This window comes from Trachemys scripta, chromosome 10 (assembly GCF_013100865.1).
Source record: "Trachemys scripta elegans isolate TJP31775 chromosome 10, CAS_Tse_1.0, whole genome shotgun sequence".
NCBI classification, from domain to species: Eukaryota; Metazoa; Chordata; order Testudines; family Emydidae; genus Trachemys; species Trachemys scripta.
Window position 1 is genome coordinate 19,824,121 of NC_048307.1, and position 18,695 is coordinate 19,842,815.

The 18,695-nt window shown below is 38.0% G+C and overlaps 1 protein-coding gene across 1 annotated transcript; it reads right to left on the reverse strand.

Annotated features, from left to right (window-relative positions):
- Nucleotides 1-10,089: 10,089 nt before the first annotated feature.
- Nucleotides 10,090-18,470, reverse strand: RSL1D1 (ribosomal L1 domain containing 1). The gene is made up of 9 exons (XM_034784691.1): nucleotides 18,333-18,470; nucleotides 17,668-17,807; nucleotides 16,531-16,669; nucleotides 15,463-15,611; nucleotides 15,265-15,366; nucleotides 14,108-14,201; nucleotides 13,893-14,021; nucleotides 12,496-12,711; nucleotides 10,090-10,663 (listed from the first exon to the last, which is right to left on the reverse strand). The coding sequence occupies exons 1-9, from the start codon at nucleotides 18,366-18,368 to the stop codon at nucleotides 10,313-10,315; spliced, it is 1,356 nt and encodes a 451-aa protein (XP_034640582.1). The 5' UTR covers nucleotides 18,369-18,470; the 3' UTR covers nucleotides 10,090-10,312.
- Nucleotides 18,471-18,695: the final 225 nt, after the last annotated feature.

Here is an 18,695-nt window from a genome sequence, read left to right on the forward strand (position 1 = left end):
AATCAGTATATTTGTGTTCTGGTCCTTTCAGGTGCACACAGGAATACAATGGTCTCTGTAGGTTACTATGGAAGAATATGGTTCTGTGCACTTCATTGACAGATGGGTAAATATACAGTTGGAAACAATATAAAAGGCTATGGTCTCATAAGTTTTGCACCATTAACAGTCCATTAACCATTATGAAAAACTATAGGAAAGCAAGATGCCCTTTTATAGTAAGCGATGAGTATTCTTCATAATGCTGCACTACTGAAGTAGTACTAATGTTTTTATGATTCAGAAAAGGTTTGTTGAACTAAAATGCATTGTAATAGATGCAAATCAATTTGCAATCTTGAGCACAAAGTATCTGCAGAGCATTAAAATTACACTTATCCTCAAAATTTAAGCCCCTAGTCCAATGGGTATCGATACTATGAGATCTTCTAAGTGCTACTATAATAAAAAATAGAATTTTTATTATATCGGTTAGGATCCAGTTTCATGATTCTGTTTCTCTTGCCAAAGTTGATCACTTCACAAGCACTTGAAGTTCTTCAAAGAGCTGCATCCCTACCCTTCCCAAGATCGTTGTGAAATGACCCCATGTAACAGGAGAAAGAACGATGAACTCAGATTCTGCTTCTGTCAAGTATCTCTGACCTCACTACAGATCAGAGGTGAAATTCTAACTCCATTGAATTCCATGTCAAAGTTCCCATTGACTTCAGTGGGGCCAGGATTTCACCCCATATCTTACTTGTGCAAGCTATGTTCAGAATGTTGATCTGCTATATTTTCAATTCTTTCAGCATTGTTTGCAGGACCACAAATCCAAAAGCCAATGCGTGGTTTGTTTTAACATTTCTTGGTAATCACAAAGTGCTCTATGAAGGTTAAGTGCACACCTCATTTTATTCACAGTGAAATTAAGATGCAGTGAGATTAAGCAAGTAGCTCATGGTCACAACAATTTTAGGTACTATTATTTTGAAAGCATTTTCTTATACAATACTTTAAATCAATATCAAAGTGTGCCAGGTGATATCCACTAGATAGCTTAATAAAGGTAACACAGCCTTATGAATCTGAGTTATAGGGATTTGAAGCTCTTTTTAAAATTGTCTGTACCGCTGGAGTGGATTTTAAGAGTTTTATTTAAAGAGAGAGGACCTTAGATGTCAGAGTTGCAACAAGGGTTGTAAACTAGTGCAGAAATTGGCCCTGGATTTGTTTCACTGTTGATGCAAATCTATAATAATTTTGTAGTGGTCTTTTGACACATTTCTATTTTTTTTGCAGTGTTTTACTCCTGAGAAGTAGATAACTATAACTTCAGTTTAAATAGATATGGAAAAACTGAGGCAGAGAGGTTAAAAAAAAAAAAAAAAACTTGTACAAGTATAGTAGACATTATCCTCAATGTAAAATCAGTTCCAAATAAAAAGACTGCAATGTATCCTAGCAGAGAGAGAGAGAAATTACATTTTGATAGCATCAGTTTACAATAAAGCTTTCAAATGAGTGATAAATCTCACTACAGCAGGTTGATTTGGATTAAGTGTTTAAGTGTTAAGAAAATTAACAGTCTTAGCATCTGCTATTTATTTAACGGCAAACAAGTTCCGGGTTTTATTTTATTAATTGGCAACATAGGAACATCGGGGGGCACTTCAAAAATATCTATGCTTTCTCACACTAGCACCATATATATGCCAAGTATTGTAAATTCATATGCAGAATATTCATATTTAGAAATGTTCACACTGTCAAGTCTCTTTGAAGTAGTTTACCCAAATAAATAGATACATTTCCAAAAGAGACCCTGCAATATTTAAGTTGAACAGCAATAATACTCTTAGAAGGCTTTAGGACATTTTGACATTACATTTAAGAGGTACTTCCAGTCTACAAACAATTATTTAAGTAATAGACGTAAAATTACACTTTTATTGCCAAAAATAAAAACCAAGTACTTATAAGGAAAAAAACCACCTTCCTAAAGTAAGTGTTGCTTTGTGCCAAAAATGTAACTTCAAAACCAGTGGCGTAAGTCATTTGAAATCTAGTCCAATCTTGATGATAAATTCAATGGTAAAGTAGTCTTCTAATATTAATACCAGTTTACTTGCATCTCAGAACTAGGACAAAGAGACACACTTTTTTTTTTGGAAGGAAGATATAAGAGTAAGAGACTGCAAATACTCAGTTAGCAAACAGAATATAAAAAAAATACAGTTTAACAGGCTTTTTTCAAAAACACCTCTTAAAATAAAACAAACATTAAGGGAAAGAAAATTTTTGTTTTTTAAACATGTATAGATACTTTCAAACTGAACATACCTGATGTATTTTACAGTCTTGCTAGAGATATTAATTCACAGAAATTTCCTTATTCAGCTCTGAAATGGCCATTGCACAGTAGCTGTTGATTTAAGACAGACGTTAATGCCCACTGGTGTGCCTTTCAGAGTGAGGAGTCTGCCCTGGGGGAGGTGTTTTCTATCTAATCGACCATTAATAGAGAGCATACAAAAAAAACCCTCTTCTCTGTTTCATCAGCAGTTACATACAGCAGGTGAAGACATGGCTTGATCATTAGATTTGCTCTCCTGGAATTGGTAACGTGATACCAACTGTGTGTTTCACACTTGGGAGAATATACAGGTCTCTCTTTTAATTGCTTGATGTTTCATCAATAGGCACAGTTAAGCCTTTAAGTTATTTTTAAGGAAGGTACGTTTTTTCCTATTTCTTCTTTGGTGATTAGCAGAGTGACAGGTTTGCCAAGACCTCCTGAGGAGGCAAGAAAACATTGCTAATAAGAAAACATTGAGAAACCTCTGAATAAACAAAAAGGAATTAAACTCCCTTAATCATCCAACACTGTCCTTGGGGGCATATATATTTTGTTTAGAAGCAGTGACTTATATTCAATATAAATTCAATATAAATCAGTTGCTCCCTGCAACTTTTACTATTCAGTTGCTGCTACTAAACAAGGTGCTTATTAATTGTGAATGGCTTCTAAATGAAAATGTATGGTAATTAAATGTAAATTAAATGTAATTAACCCCCCACAGGTTTTCTATTCTAAACAATCCTGAGTTACAAGACTAATTAAAGGAGCTCCCCTACCTACAGTAACAATGGAAAATTCAAATCAGCATGGTTTGTCTAATAGCCAGGACCTCATGTGCTTTGCAGCATAAAGAGACCAAATTCTGCTGCAGCAGTCCCTAAATTCTATGGCAGCATTAGCTTATTCTTTCACCATGAAATGTTCTTTGTTCCTATTTCCCCGCCACACCCACAGATAGTCAAGAGTCAATACACATTCACACAGAACCTAGCTGGCCTAGCTTGATTATCACTTCAAAAGTTTTTTTTTTTTCTCTTAATTAATTGGCCTCTCAGAGTTGGTAAGACAACTCCCACCTGTTTATGCTCTCTGTATGTGTGTATATATATCTCCTCAATATATGTTCCATTCTATATGCATCCGAAGAAGTGGGCTGTAGTCCACGAAAGCTTATGCTCTAATAAATTTGTTAGTCTCTAAGGTGCCACAAGTACTCCTGTTCTTCTTTTTGCGGATACAGACTAACACGGCTGTTACTCTGAAACCATTCACACAGAACTGTGCATTAAAAATATTAACTGACAAGAAATTGGTTGATGGTTATTTTGGGGGATGGCTTTTTCTTATGCTCTCCATGAAATCTGGCTGTATTTCCCAGGCATTGGCTCCCATCATGTTGTTTGAAGTTTTAGTTGGCTTCAACAGTTCATCTCCCTGGGCCCCTAGGCCTCTACTGCACTGTTCTCCAGGCTGCCTACACTCCTGTCTCCCCTGCTCCGTGTCTACAGGCTGGAGTCCAGTTCTTGCTCCTCAACTTTCTGTTGCTTAGCTCCATGGAACAGAGCAGGGATCACACACTGTAATTTAGTTAATTCTTCCCTGGGTAGAAAGCTGCAGAATAAACCACAGCTTCATGCAATCTCTGCAGGGCAGGGGGAGAATAAATTTCATGTGCCTGGCTGCAGCAAAATGGTTAATTTCATGACCGGAATTCTAAAATCCATCATATTTATATTGGGAAAATATCAAATTATGTAAACTGGGGAGTACACAGACCCTTGCATGAGATGAATGGGGCAAGTTGCACCTCTCAGAGCTATTGATTAAGGTTCTCTGCAGATGTAGACTAGGGTTACCAACTTTGAAATGCAAAAAACCCAGCAAACCCCCCCCACACACACACACACAAGGCAAGCCCACAGCAACCCCAACCACAAGGCAACTCTGCACCCTCCTCTTCAACAGTCACTTATAGTATCTAGAGAGATAACATATATAGATAAGATTGATAACATTTTTTTACTTAAACTGCGCAAGTGAGAACACTGCAGCATCTTTAGTTGGACACAGAAACGTTTAACGTTAGGTATCCAAGTATATTGTGATAATAATGCAAAATGTTAGACCCATGTGAAAAAAAACTGGCAGATTACTTTTTTCTGGCAACTGGCCAATCCATAAAAATAATGGCCAGGCCGGTCAAATGCCAGCCGGATGGTACCCTAACATAGACTGATGACAGTCAGCTAATGTTTGAGGTTTTCTCTGTAACATCAGAACTTCAAACATTTTTATTTTAAATTAAAGATCAGAGTCTAGAGAATAATTGTGCAGCAAAAGGGTGAATAATTCTGCAGCAAATTTCATGGCCTCAGAATCACACAATACGCAGGGCCCTGCTAAAAGTCTTATCAGTTCTGGGCTAGAATGTGATAGGAGTCCCTCTTTTCAAGGTTGAGGATAATATTCTGTCAGAGGCAGGGTCTGAGGTGGATTAGCCATAATTAGTTAACATGGGATTAAGGGGAGTTATTTAGAGAGGACTAAGGTGCAATTATCATATTTGGAATTAATAGAGCAGTTTATGCCCTCTGATAATGGGCTACAATGGAAGCTGCTAGTGGTTTTGCAGTTCATGGGTTACAGGAAATTGGTAACAAGGAAGAAACAGGCTTAATTTTCTAATAGTTGGAAAAGGCTTTGAGAGTCTCAGAAAGCACTGAAGGATTGCAAAGTATTAAACCGTTCAGTGTGTCTATGCAAAGAGACTTAAAAACTGAATTAGATGGTTATTTCTTTCCACTTACAGCAAGTATAGAATGTGATCAGCTTTCAAAAAAGAATGGTCTGTTTTTTTTTTCCAAATTATCTGTGTACTTTGGAAAATATTACATTAAAACTGACACAAATATTCTGAGGCTGCTGCTATCAACATACTGATAAGTTTCTGTCCGCATACCTGAATATCAGACCACACCTCTGAGGGAAAAAGATACTGACAATGCAGGGAAGCTAGGATTAAAGTTGAATTCAGAACAGCCAATAATGCTACCTTTTTCAGCCACAGGTCCCTCACTCACAGCTCCTTCATTGCACGTCATCAATGTGTTATGAGTACAAACTGTAGTGTCCTTATTTTAGGTACGAGTGAGTTTTCTTTAAATGGGGTTTGATACTATGTGAAATGTGAAGACTCCTCATATACCTACTAAATAGATGAGAGGGTAACATATGCAGCAATAGGGCTTACTAGGTCTCCATTGCTGCTAACAATAGGTATATCTTCCAGCCCTTGCCTCCTTAGAAAGCTGCTGTGGTGAACTCATGAACTGCAAAACCACTGGCAGCTTCCATTGTAGCCCATTATCAGAGGGCATAAACTGTTTGTTTGGATGCTACCAACTGACAAGACAGAAAAGGAACTCAAAGAATAGCAAACCATCAACCACCATATGTGATCAATACTACAAAGTTGAGGAAGGTAGCAGGTAGGTCTCGTCAATAGAGCTTTAGGGACTTTCACAGGCCAATTTATGATTGTGTATACTATGTGTGACGGGTTAGATCACAGAAACCCCCTTGGGAGCTGCGACCTAATGTGCAAAGACTACCCCTGTTTTTCTTACATTTAGATGTGTAACCCTGTTTATTAATTGTCCTGTCAAAACTATATGACATAAGCACTTCAGATGGTGGGTATGGGCTTAGCTTTCTGAATAAATTATCCCAGGTTTCTATTGTTGCTTTCATAAAAGGGTGGTTATATATTAATTTTGGCCTATAGGTTTTCTTCATCCAGGGGATCAAATAATTTTGTTTTCATTTGCAGAGAGGCAGGATGACTTAGCAGATTGAAGATCGGCCCAGGATGCAGGACATCTGGATTCTATTCTTGGTCTAGTTAGTGGCCTGCTGGGTGGCCTTGTACAAGTCACTTCACTCCCCCTGTGCTTCAGTTTTTCCATCTGTAAAATGGGGATAATGAGGCTTACCTCCTTTGTAAGGTACTATGTAATAGGTAGGTATTATTATTTAGGCTGAGAATTGTAATTGCTGAACATCTCACTAGTAGGTGAAAGTACACTTGCTAAGAAACCTAAAAGATTGTGTATTACTAGCACCCTTTCTACCTTTAACCTGAAATCACTTTAGCAAATGAAAATAGTAGACAGAGGTATTAGAATAAGCAGCGGGTTACATCTATTCTGTAGTTCATAGGATTGGGTTCTGGTTTTTTAACTCAATAGTTGATAAACATCCTTCATTTCCTGTGGAGATTTTACTTGTCACTCTCCTTGAAAAATCGGTTATGAAGAGTAGTTGAATAGGAGGAGGAAGAAGCCAAAAGATTGATTTTATATAGATAGATAAACCATTCTGTACTATGTTGCTTCTAGGGCTGTCAAGCAATTAATCATGCTGTTAATAATAAAATACCATTTATTTAAATCTTTTTGGGTGTTTTCTACATTTACAAATATATTGATTTCAATTACAACAAAGAATACAAAGTATACAGTGCTCACTTTATATATATTTTTTATTAAATATTTGCACTGTAAAAAACAAATAGTATTTTTCAATTTACTCCTACACGTACTGTGTGGCAGTCTCTTTGTCATGAAAGTTGAACTTACAACTGTAGAATTATGTACAAAAAATAACTGCATTCAAAAATAAAACAATGTAAAACTTTTGAGTTTACAAGTCCACTCAGTCCTATTTCTTGTTCAGCCAATTGCTCAGACAAACGAGTTTGGTTACAATTTGCAGGAGATAATGCTGACTGCTTCTTGTTTATGTCAGCTGAATATGAGAACAGACATTCAGATGGCACTGTTGGAGCTGGCGTCGTAAGATATTTACGTGCCAGATGCGCTAAAGATTCATTGTCCCATGCCTCTATGCTGATGATGGCTTCTGCTTGATAACAATCCAAAGAAGAGCAGAGCAATGCATGTTCATTTTCATCATCAGAGTCAGATGCCACCAGGAGCTGATTTTCTTTTTTGGTGGTTCAGGTTCTGTAGATTTCCGTATCTGAGTGTTGCTCTCTTAAGACTTCAGAAAGCATGCCCCACACCTTGTCTCTCTCAGATTTTGGATGGCACTTCAGATTCTTAAACCTTGGGTTGAGTGCTGTAGCTATTTTTAGAAATCTCACATTGGTACCTTCTTTGCGTTTTGTCAAATCTTCTGTGAAATTGTTCTTAAATGAACATGTGCTGGGTCATCAGCTGAGACTGCTAGAACAAAAAATATATGGCAGAATGCGGGTACAACACAACAGGAGACATACAATTCTCCTCCAAGGAGTTCAGTCACAAATTTAATTAACATTCTTTTTTTAATGAGCGTCTTCAGCATGGAAGCATGTTCTCTGGAATGTGGCCAAAGCATGAAAGGGCATATGAATGTTTAGCATATCTGGCACATAAATACCTTGCAACACCTGTTCTCAGTTTCAGGTGGCATTGTAAATAAGAAGCAGGCAGCAGTATCTCCTGTAAATATAAACAAACTTGTTTGTCTTAGTGATTGGCTGAACAAGAAGTAGGACTGAGTGACTTGCAGGCTCGAAAATTTTACATTGTTTTGCAGTTATGTATTTGTAAGTTATACTTTCACGATACAGAGATTGCACTACAGTACTTGTATGAAGTGAATTGAAAAATACTATTTGTTTATAATGTTTACAATGCTAATATTTGTAATCAAAATAATATATAGTGAGCACTGTATATCTTGTATTTTGTTTTGTAATGGAAATGAATATTTTAAAATGTAGAAAAATATCCAAAATATTTAATAAATTTCAATTGGTATTATATTGTTTAGCAGTGCAATTAATCATGATTAATTTCTTAAAATCGCAATTAATTTGAGTTAACTGTGATTAATCAACAGCCCTAGTTGTTTCACAGATTAGAAACAGGCCTGCTATTGAAAGGTTGACATATTTTCCTTGATCACTGTTTAGTTTCAGAGCTTTAATCTTTCCTTTTACAAACAGCTGTATCACAGCTATTACCTGAAGGACCTTGAAAATGAGGAGAAATAGCTTATATTTGATATGGTATAGATGCAAAGACAGCAGATGGCTTCAAAGAAAGGGGTTACATGGTCAAAGTGCTAGGCTAGGAAAATGATCTTTGCAGCAGCATTGTGAGGAGGAGGCCAAGATTGCATTTGTCAAGGCCAGAGAAAAGGATGTTGCAGTAATCAAGACATGATATAAGAGCTTGGATGAGAGTTTTAAATGCATTGATGGACAGGAAAGGCTGTATTTTAGCAATGTTATGCAGAAAGAATCAGCAAGATTTAGATGGGGCTTGGATGTAAGAACCTTAAAATGGTTCTGAGTCAAAGATGACCCCCCAGGTTGCTGGCCTGGGAGGCAGTATGGTGCTGTTATCCACAAGGATCGAGAAAGGTGGCGGGGGGAGGAGGAAATGGGTTGGAGGGAGATTAAAAGCTCTGTTTTATCCATGTTGAGGTTGAGCTTGAGCTGATGGCTAGACATCCATAAGGAAATGTCAGAGACCAGGTGAAATTTTACTTTGCACAGGAGACAGTAGCGAGTGAGATCTGAAAGTCATCCACATAGAGATAGTGGTTGAATTTATGTTTGCGGATGAGATTACCCAGAGATAAGGTGTAGAGAGATAAGAGAATGGAACCAAAGACAGAGCCCCCTTGAACTCCCACAAAACACTGGAGGATCCTCCAGGACACGCTGAAATAGCAGTTAGAGAGAGAGGAAAACCAAGAAACAGTAGTGACATGGAAGCCAGGGAGAACATGATTTCAAGAACATGGATGATGACTTAGAAAGCAGCTGACAGATCAAGGATGAGGATTGTTAGAATAATGAGGCCTACAAATTTACCTTAATATTGAAATCAACTGACCATTATAATTATAAAACGGTTTAAGAAAAAATGTGAGGAGACAAAGACTGAATTAATTCAAACAAAGGATTTACTGATACCACTCAAGGACGGTGTTAAAATTATGACTGGTAAATAAGGACAGAAAAGCAATGGACCAAAATACACGTTATGGAAATTATGCCTTTTGGTGGGCAAAATAACAAGAAGATTCCACCCACTGCTTTTTTAGAGCCCTTAGAAAACACCCTGTGGGAGAAAAACAACTTTTTACCATCACCTCAGCAAGGACACTAGTCCTTGATAACGCACTGGGGATGTTTGACCATCACTGCTATGCCAGAGAGAACCCCAGCTTGACATGAGATCCTGCTCTGTCTTCTTCTCTTATCCCAATCCCATATGTTCCTTTCCATCCCCTGCAATCTTCCTCCTGTTCTTTCTCTGCTTTTCACCTGATCCTGAAATCAACTGTACTGCCAAGCACCAGCACAGCAAGCTGAGACTGCCCATCCAGCTCTGCTCAGCTGAGAAGGACCAGTAAAGGAGAGGGATCTGACCAGATCAAGCAGACGTTGCACCAGAGGTGAGCTAGTATCCACAGCAACAGCTTTGTGGCCAACCCAAAGCATGTTTATCATTGACCAGCCTCCCTCGAGCCTGAGAACATCAACAAAAACTGTATTTCCCTCATCTTTACTATCCTCTTTCTTCTCTCCCTTCTGTGTTGTTAAAAGGAAACCACTCTTGTTTGGAGCATCCACTTAGCTAAATAAAGCACTGAAGTGTATCTTTTAGTATAGGTAAAGGAAATAATACAGCCTGGGGGTTGACACAAAGAAATGTAGAAACAACCAAGTTAGAAAAAGGTTTATTTACATGTCTCATAGCTCCACTGCTACTGGTAGGAAACACTGATGGGCAATTACAAACCTTGGTGAAGACAGCTCCCTATGCTCAGGCTCTCTTTTAATCAAGCTGTTTTCTCTAATTAACAGCGATTTTTTTTTTTTAAGCAAAGCAAATACGTTTAATCAGTTCACTTTATAGGATAAAGCAATAATATAACTGACAGAGTTCAGGCTGATTGTGGGACTTTCATTTTCTTGGGCATCTGTTTTGGTGTTTTGAGAGCTTTCTTGGCTGATTTTACAAGCTTGCCCCCATGAGGTGTGTCAAAGGATTTTGCTGCTGGTTTTTTGGGAGTCTTTTTCAGCTCTTTCTCCTTTACTACTTCCTTTGGGCTCCTGGGCTTCTTGGGTTGTTTCTGTTGAGCTGGTATTGGCAAATCTTCCTCATTTTCAGCCAATTTCAGTTTTGTTTTTGGAGTCTCCGGAGCCAACGATGTCATCTTTCTCTTACCAAGTGGTGTCTCAGGTTTTCTGCTCATGTTTACACCTTTTCCTGAAGTCTGATTTGGTTCAGTTTTCTGTATGTAAGACACGAGGGGAAAAGTGTCATCTTACAACAAAGGACACATCATAATTGTTTTGCAAGACAAGATTGATAAAAACATTAGTACTAAAGATCAGTGCCATCCACCGAATAGAATATTCTCTGCCCTAACTCAATTGGTCATATTTCAGGTAGGCTGTGCAAGGGTTAATACAAACCAACTCAACCATGAAAGGGTCCAAGAAAAAATATTTTCACTGATACTGTACAGAAAAGGAACAGACTTAAGGAGAACATACTAGTAGTTGAAAGGTTGTGTTTTAAATAAAAAATCCAAGAGGACTATTTTTCATTTTAGAACAACTTTGTAACTTATGTTCATTCATTTTCTCTCCATTGGATATTTAACACAGACTTGCTAGAAATGTCTGCAAACTGAGCATGGTTAGAGATGTGAATACAAATATTCTCCAAAGTTAGCTTGATCGTTCATTAGCCCGTTCGTTTATAAGCCAACCCCCCAAAATGGATAGGGAAAAATAGCGAAAACTGTATGACCCTTTCGTAAGCCGACCCTATATTTCAGGGGTTGGAAAATTTTGGCTCCCGGCCCATCACGGTAAGTCGCTGGCAGATTGGGATGTTTTGTTTACTTGGAGCATCGGCAGGCATGTAGCCCCTCAGCTCCCTGTGGGCCATGGTTCGCTGTTCCCAGCCAATGGGAGCTGCTCCCAGTAAACAAAACTACAATGTATTAGATCAGGGATTGGCAACCTTTGGCATGTGGCCCGCGACGGTTTGTTTACCTGCCACGTCCACAGGTTTGGCAGATCGTGGCTCCCATTGGCCCCGGTTCACCGCTCCAGGCCAATGGGAGCGGCGGGAAGCAGTGCGGGCCGCGGGCCAAAGGTTGCCGATCCCTGTATTAGATATTCAATTCAATGATTCCATAGAGTTCAAAATCATCAAATTTTGGTGTAGACCTGTTAATAAGCCGACCCCCGCTCTTTGATGTGTCACTTTTTTTACCAAAAATTTTCGGCTTATGAATGGAGAGTATATACGGTATATGATCCTGAGTATTTCCATTCCCAGTAATGCCTTGATCAGTATGAAGAGTGCACCAAGGCTTTCAATTTTTAATAGCCTTTGGCTTTCCTATTTTGTTGCTATCAGAAGTGTAAATTATATGTATTAGTCCACAAAAGATTTGACGTTACTTCTCCCCTAAATAGTGACCTCCACTCAGGCAAAAGGAGGCACATTTAAAGAGATTTATTTGATTCAGAACTTGCTTCAAAAGCTGTTCTATTTCAAAAGTCAGAGTAAGGGAATGAATCGCTACCAGACAGCTATGATTATCTATGGCAACCAGTCCATTACCAACATACTGATGTCAAACAGTTTGATGAAATGGTACATAAGACACATATATGCACAGAATATCCATTTACAGAGTGCATAGTTTTCATCTTTCCAAATAGCAGACATGTGGAAAATGAGTTGACCAATCTAATTAAGATTTTGAACATCTGGAGTGCAAACAGTAGATAAAATTTCACTCCAGAAGTCATTGTTTTATCTAACAGAGAACCTATTATTTGTGCTAGTCAGGCTTGTAAAAACTCCCAAGAATCCCTTGCTCTTGTGATATCCCCAGGAATACATGTTGCACTCCAAGTATATTAAATCACACTGCCCTGCAAGCATTAGGTTAGACATACCAATGATTTAACTTGCTCGCTGTTTCCATTAGCCTGTCTCAAGTCTTTTCCTTTCTAAAGGTATATTTCATCCACATTAAAAATCTTCATTCAGTTAAAGCTAAACTCTAGATTTCACAAACTTCTTGTTAAATAGAATTACCTCCTGCCCAGCTATACTGGCTTCTGTTTGAATAGGAACAAGTTGCGGAATTTCTCCATCATCCTCATCTGGTTCTGTGACTGCCAAGGTTTCTGCTTTTCTCTTCTGTTCCATCTCAAGGTTTTTGGCATTCTTCTTCTTTTCAGCTGTCACTTTTGCTTTAGGTGAAGTCTGTTCTGTGACTGCCTTCTGTTTCCTTTTTTTCCCTTTCTTTTTCTTATAGGAAGAATCAAAACATCTTCAGTTACACATCACCCCTCCACCCCAGTCCGAAACATTATTACAAACATATTGCTCTATTTTACTACAAAGGCAAGAATGAATAGTCCACTATTGTAGAATTTCTGAAACTGAAGATCTTGAAAGAGTGTTAACTTCTAAACTAACACTAATTACAATTCTTCGGTAACAGCAATTTTATAAGCAATGTTATCATGCATCTTGCTATGCAGCAGTTCAGATTTGGCAACAGACAAGGAGGAAACAATGCTGAGTTTTACTTTTACAGAACTTGCTAAAGGTATAGTAATCCTGTATGAATGACATACATTGACTAATACATATTGTATTAATATCGATAAATTACATGGTTTAGTTGATTATTATTATATATCAACATTTTAAAAAATTCTTCCTCCTCCCTGTATAGAAGTTATGCTGACATCAAAATTGACAAGTTCAAAGTGTAGAGCTGTGAGCAATTAAGCAAAAAATCAACTATTTTAAGTACGGGGAAATCAATTGCAGAATTCAATGCAAAGAAATAGCTGACATTCTTCAAGTGGATTAAACTGATGAAACAACATCCAAATAAGACAAAAAAAAAATTAAAATAACCCAAACTTTTTAGAATCTATTACCCAAACAATATTGAAGTCATAGTTCAGCTGATGAGTAATCAATGCATCCTCCTGAACTGTGCATGAATTTAATGAATACAATTAAGTATTTATTTTCATTTTTTGTATTTTCCTTATAAAAATAACTGAAGCCACATAACCTGTCTGGTCCATGAAGAAGACCAGATCTCAAGGTAGAAACAAGGATATAAAAAAAGTGAGGGAATCCCATCCCCTACCAGTTTAAGGGAGGATACTAGCAACACTATAGGATTACGTTTTCAATTTGCCACTACAAGTAGAAACAGTGGTTTCCTATTACCATGTACTGTTTGAAAAGCATGCAGTCATGATAACAAGTGCTGGGTAAGAACAGTTCAACATCACTTATGTGTACTGCTGTCTGTGTATTGCACCTAGATGTCTGGCAAATATTCCCAATGCCAATATGTTAAACTTACATGACAAACACTTTATTCAAATAACCAGTTATAGCACCACCTTGTGCTATAAGTTGTGGAAAGTTATTGTGTAAAGAAGTTAGTAGGAAGTTTTTACCTGTCCTCCCTTTTGATGGAGAGATGGCTGCTTGTCAAGCTCATCTAAATTGCAGATATATGAATTGAAGATTGGGAGAGCAACAGATTTGAGTGTTTTGAGGTGAAGAACTTTAATATTTTTCCAATTCTGCAATAATTAAGAAAAGTAAATATAAACAAAGAAACACTTAAATCAAGTCCACTTCACATTCTAATTTAATCAAGTGATAGTACCTTTGGCAGCTTATTGGAAATCACCTCAGCAGCAACAGAAACATTTTCTAATAACTCATCAGCTTTCATTCCAGTGTGACCTACACGTGCTGTACTGAAAGAACAGAGAGGTGTGCTGTTTATCCTACAGTAAAACAGACCTTCTGACTGAACCACTTGCTTTTAGGCATATCAAGAAATTGACTATGAGTACTGTCTATTCACAATGATCTTAATTTATTAATGATTATTAATTAATGATCTATTAATTTTAAAAAAAGAATGCTGGACTTCACAGGGAAATAAGATCTATTGTAACTATTTTATACTAGCCTTTTCAGTATTTGTTTTGCAAGATACTATTAAATCTTTAAAGAATACCTATATTTGTAACAGGAACTAATTGTTACTAAAGAAGTTATAGAAGTCTTTAAATATAAAATAAACAAAGGTGGGGAAATCTTAAGAAAAAGATACTTCAATTGGTAAAAACAAGGAGTTGTCTCTCAAAAGTCATAAGGGTAACGTTTTCAAAATTAAGTGACTTAGTTTCCTAAGACCTGTTGACTTTCAATGGGATCTATGTTCGAGAGACCATTAGGAGCTTTTGAAAATTTTATCCATAAATCTTCATGCTACCTATGTACATCATTAGAATAGCTAAGTGTTATTCCCATCATAAAATAAAGATTTAAAATACAGAAAAGAGGATTGTGTATTAATATGGCAGTTATCACTGATTTACAGAAACAAGACCTTCTCATACAATAGAGTGTCCCAGTAAACTGATTTGTTATTAATGGTAGTAAATAACCCTATGCAATCTATTAGGCCACATAAAAATTCAGCAGGATGGGAAATTAATACTAATGTTTAATGCATTGTGATGATTAGGGCTATGATGTCATCTCATTTTTTTTTTTTAAGTTACAGTCAAGAGGTCAAAAAGAAAACTCCTTGTCAAAGTTTCTATTAAAAAAAACAACAACCCCAGTCTCTCTGTACAAACCAAAGTCCACTGCAAGTACTGTGCATTTTGGTGAACCCTTACCTCATTTTATTCAAAGCCCTACTGGAGGGAAAGTAAATAAATTAATTTAGTATTGTATCCTGACCCTACTTATTAGGAGCACAATACTGTCCTTCAAGTGAATCACAAGCCAAAAATCGATACTTACTAACAACACCCCTTGTTGGTAACTGGAAGTATAGTTCCCTGAATATGTTTGTTTAGTTCCTTAGCTAGATTCTTGGCTTTCAGGTTCACAGATAAAGGTGCCCTAAAAACAAAAAAGGAAAAGAAAAACACAATTCACTAAGAACAGTTCAGCTTCCCAGGACAATATGGTATAAATATGTATTAGCTACAGACTTACTTTTTGCTTTGATAAAAGTGTTTCCCTATATGGGAGGGCAAAAGCCTTCTAATTCGGTCATCGGCCAGGAAGAGGTCAAATCTGTTCAGGAGACGACGCTTTGCTTCAAATGGTTTGTATTCTTTTTTGAGAGTTTTATAGGAGATGATCTGTAATGTGAAAGTAATGTTAGGATTAAACTCCCTTGCATGATTATATACAACTGAGTGGCATGACTGCCAATCCATTAAGATTTCCACATTAAAATGCATTCTGTTGTCTTCTCTACTTTATTTAAAACAGTGACACATTTTTTGTATAAATACCAGCTGAAGAATGCACAATGCTTTTTTAGTTTTTAAAAAACAGGTAATAGCCTTTAAAAAAAAAAAAATCAAAATACAGATATTAGATAGCAATAAAAAAATATATATATGTAACCATCAAATGGTAGCTGAACTACATATGGTCACACATAATCAATCCAAAACCACTCATTTCGAAAACAAATTTTGACTGCTTTTAATTCCTATTAGGACATAGGAGCCAACACAGCTGAGAATGGGAGAACTGTGAATTGTTTAAGCTTGTGTAAATAAACTCTGCTTAATAATTCACATGTCAAACACTATATAATTTTGTCCAGTAAATAAACATGTTAAGGAATATTCAATTTTCCATTTATGAAAGATTATCTGATTTAAGTCATATGACAGTTAATGTTGAAACCACACTGGCAGACACTGAAAAAAGGTTTCTAAAAATGCTTTAAAAACTATTTTCAAATTATTGTAAACTAATGGCATGTTAAAAATGAAGCAAAAGGAACTATTAATTAATAAGCGTGCTCTGATATATTTTGCTTGCATAATATTGAAAGCAATGACAATTTTACTCTTTTGGGTAAATTTTGAAGTTTTGAAAGTTTGATAAGCTAGAGTAATTTGATTAGAAGTCCTAAGTTTTGAACCATCTGAATTAAGTTAATAGTTTGCATTAGAAATCACACACCTGTTTTTCTTCTTTTGAAGTTTTAAGGAAAAAGATAAGACATTATTGTCCCATCTCATATTCCAATGTCTTCCTTACCTGGCTGATACTTGTGATCCCATTCTGGATCAACAGTTTCTTGTACAAGTTTTCGGTCTGTTCTCCAGATAATTCAGGTTCATCTTTTGTGAAGAGGCAAACTTCAGATGTTTCTGGTCGAATACCATGAGGAAGTGGGCTATAAAAAGAAGGTGAGACAGGTGGAAACATTCAGAGATGGAACACAAATCTCCCTTTCCAAAATTAGGCCTACAGAGAAGTTCAAAATCACTACAGTTATGAGTACTTCAGAAAGACCCTAGGCCCCAATCCTTCAGTGACTTAGGCCTGTTCTATACTACAATTTTAGATCAGTATAGCTACATATGCCTGAGAGATGTAGCTATACCAACCTAACCCCTAGTATAGACCGCACTAGGTTGATGTATGAATTCTTACGTTGACCTAGCTACTGCCTCTCAGGGAGGTGTATTACCTACAGTGATGGGAGAATTCCTCTCATTGGTGTAGATGGTGTCTACACTGAAGCACTGCAGCTGTAGCATTTTAAGTGTAAACATACCCTCACATGCTTAAGTACTGACTAATCCCACATACCTCATTAGGACTACTTAAAAAGTGTAAAGATAAGCATATGTTGAAGTCTTTGCTGGATTGGGGCCATTAGTAGATAGATCCATAACTTCTCATGCAGCATCACTGTGGCTCAAAATAAAATTTGGGTCTCACATCTTTTAGCGATTTTTAATAGCACTGAAAAAACATTTAGTGTTATTTCCTGAACTGAGAAGAATGCTTAAAAACAGATACCAACTACTCAGAAACCAAGAGGATTGGTGCACTAGATACAGAGATTATAGGCCTAAATCGTGTTTTATTTATGTAAAAAATCTAAATGACTTCAAGTGAGTAAGGTATGAAAGATCTGATCCTTTATATATCTGACTCATATATCAAGGAAACTCCCACACATGCTCACAGTCAGTGCTCCAAACTTTTGATGCTACTAACAATTCTTGAAACCAATATATATATATTTTTTTAAACATGGTGGTCTTATGGGGATACAAGCAATGAAGTTCAATCCACTGCATGCCACAGCAGGTGAAAAGTATTTATTATAGAATACAGAAAATCAGAGCCTTTGAGGAACACCAGACGTGTAAGAATTCTTACATTTTGATAACTTGTTCTTGTGGTGGGATTTTCCATACTGTCACCATTAAGTATACATTCTCGTTCTCATTCAAAAGCAGTTCATCTGTTTTATCTTTGGTCTTTGTGTATGCCAGCAAGGCCTGCACTGCCTTTTTAACCTGGAAGAGTAGAGAAACAGCAAGATAAATTAATGTTAAGGCCAGGCCTGAGTTTTCCTATTAGTGTGAATCAAAGTGAGTTATTGGCTGACACACACTCTATGGTAGTACTGCCTGGCAGACCAGTTTTTCTCTCTCCCTTCACCAGAAGGGAGATTCAGCTTTACAGTTAAAATGTGTTCGGTTTGCCAGCACTGATGTTCCCCCTAGATATAGCACAAGTCACTGCGGAATTGCTTCTACCCCAGGGACGTAGTTCCAAGCCCTGTCGCCTCCCCCATCCCATGCATCGACCCCTAACACAGCCGAAGCCGGGCGAGCGCGGAACCCCAACCTCCGGCTCGTCCCCAGTGCCCAAGCGGAGTGCCAGGTGAGGGCTCAGGCCTGAGGCAGAGGAGCTGCCCCGCCAGCAGCCGTACAGGATCACGGCACGAATCCGCTCTGCGGCAGTGAAGGATCTCCGCAGTGATTCAGGCCTCCGCGACACGCGAGTCAAGCCCTGCTTGGCCGAGCACCGGCCGGTACCTGTGAGCGATCCAGCTTCTGGCCCGGCGCCGCCATGCTCCCGAGTCCCCGCAGCAGACCGACACGTGTGTGTGTGGGCCACGGTCCCTGCGCACACGCACGCGCAGATGTCGCGTCGTGATGACGTAAACAGCGACCGCAAGTTCCGGGCGGTGTGTTGGTTGAGTTTTCTTGCAGCGCTTTCGCTTGGCGCTCCTCGGAGAAGGGGAGGGGAGGGGAGGGGAGGGGAGGGCGGTCTGAGGGAGGGAGCTGAGGGCCCGGGGGAGAGGGCGGAGGGGGGTGGGAGCTATGGTCACAGCGGGAGGTGTGAAGGTGCGGGGGAGGAGCTGAGGACATAGGGGGAGTGGGGAGTCCAAATGGGGA

Bases quoted from the DNA above. Each gene is read 5' to 3' on its own strand.
- RSL1D1 (XM_034784691.1), bottom strand. From the start codon at position 18,368: ATGGCGGCGCCGGGCCAGAAGCTGGATCGCTCACAG. The intron at 12,712-13,892 runs GTAAAAACTTCC...TCTTCCTATAAG, and splicing joins TCCATCAAAAGGGAGGACAG to AAAAAGAAAGGGAAAAAAAG. The intron at 10,664-12,495 runs GTAATTCTATTT...TCTTACATACAG, and splicing joins CCAGTATAGCTGGGCAGGAG to AAAACTGAACCAAATCAGAC.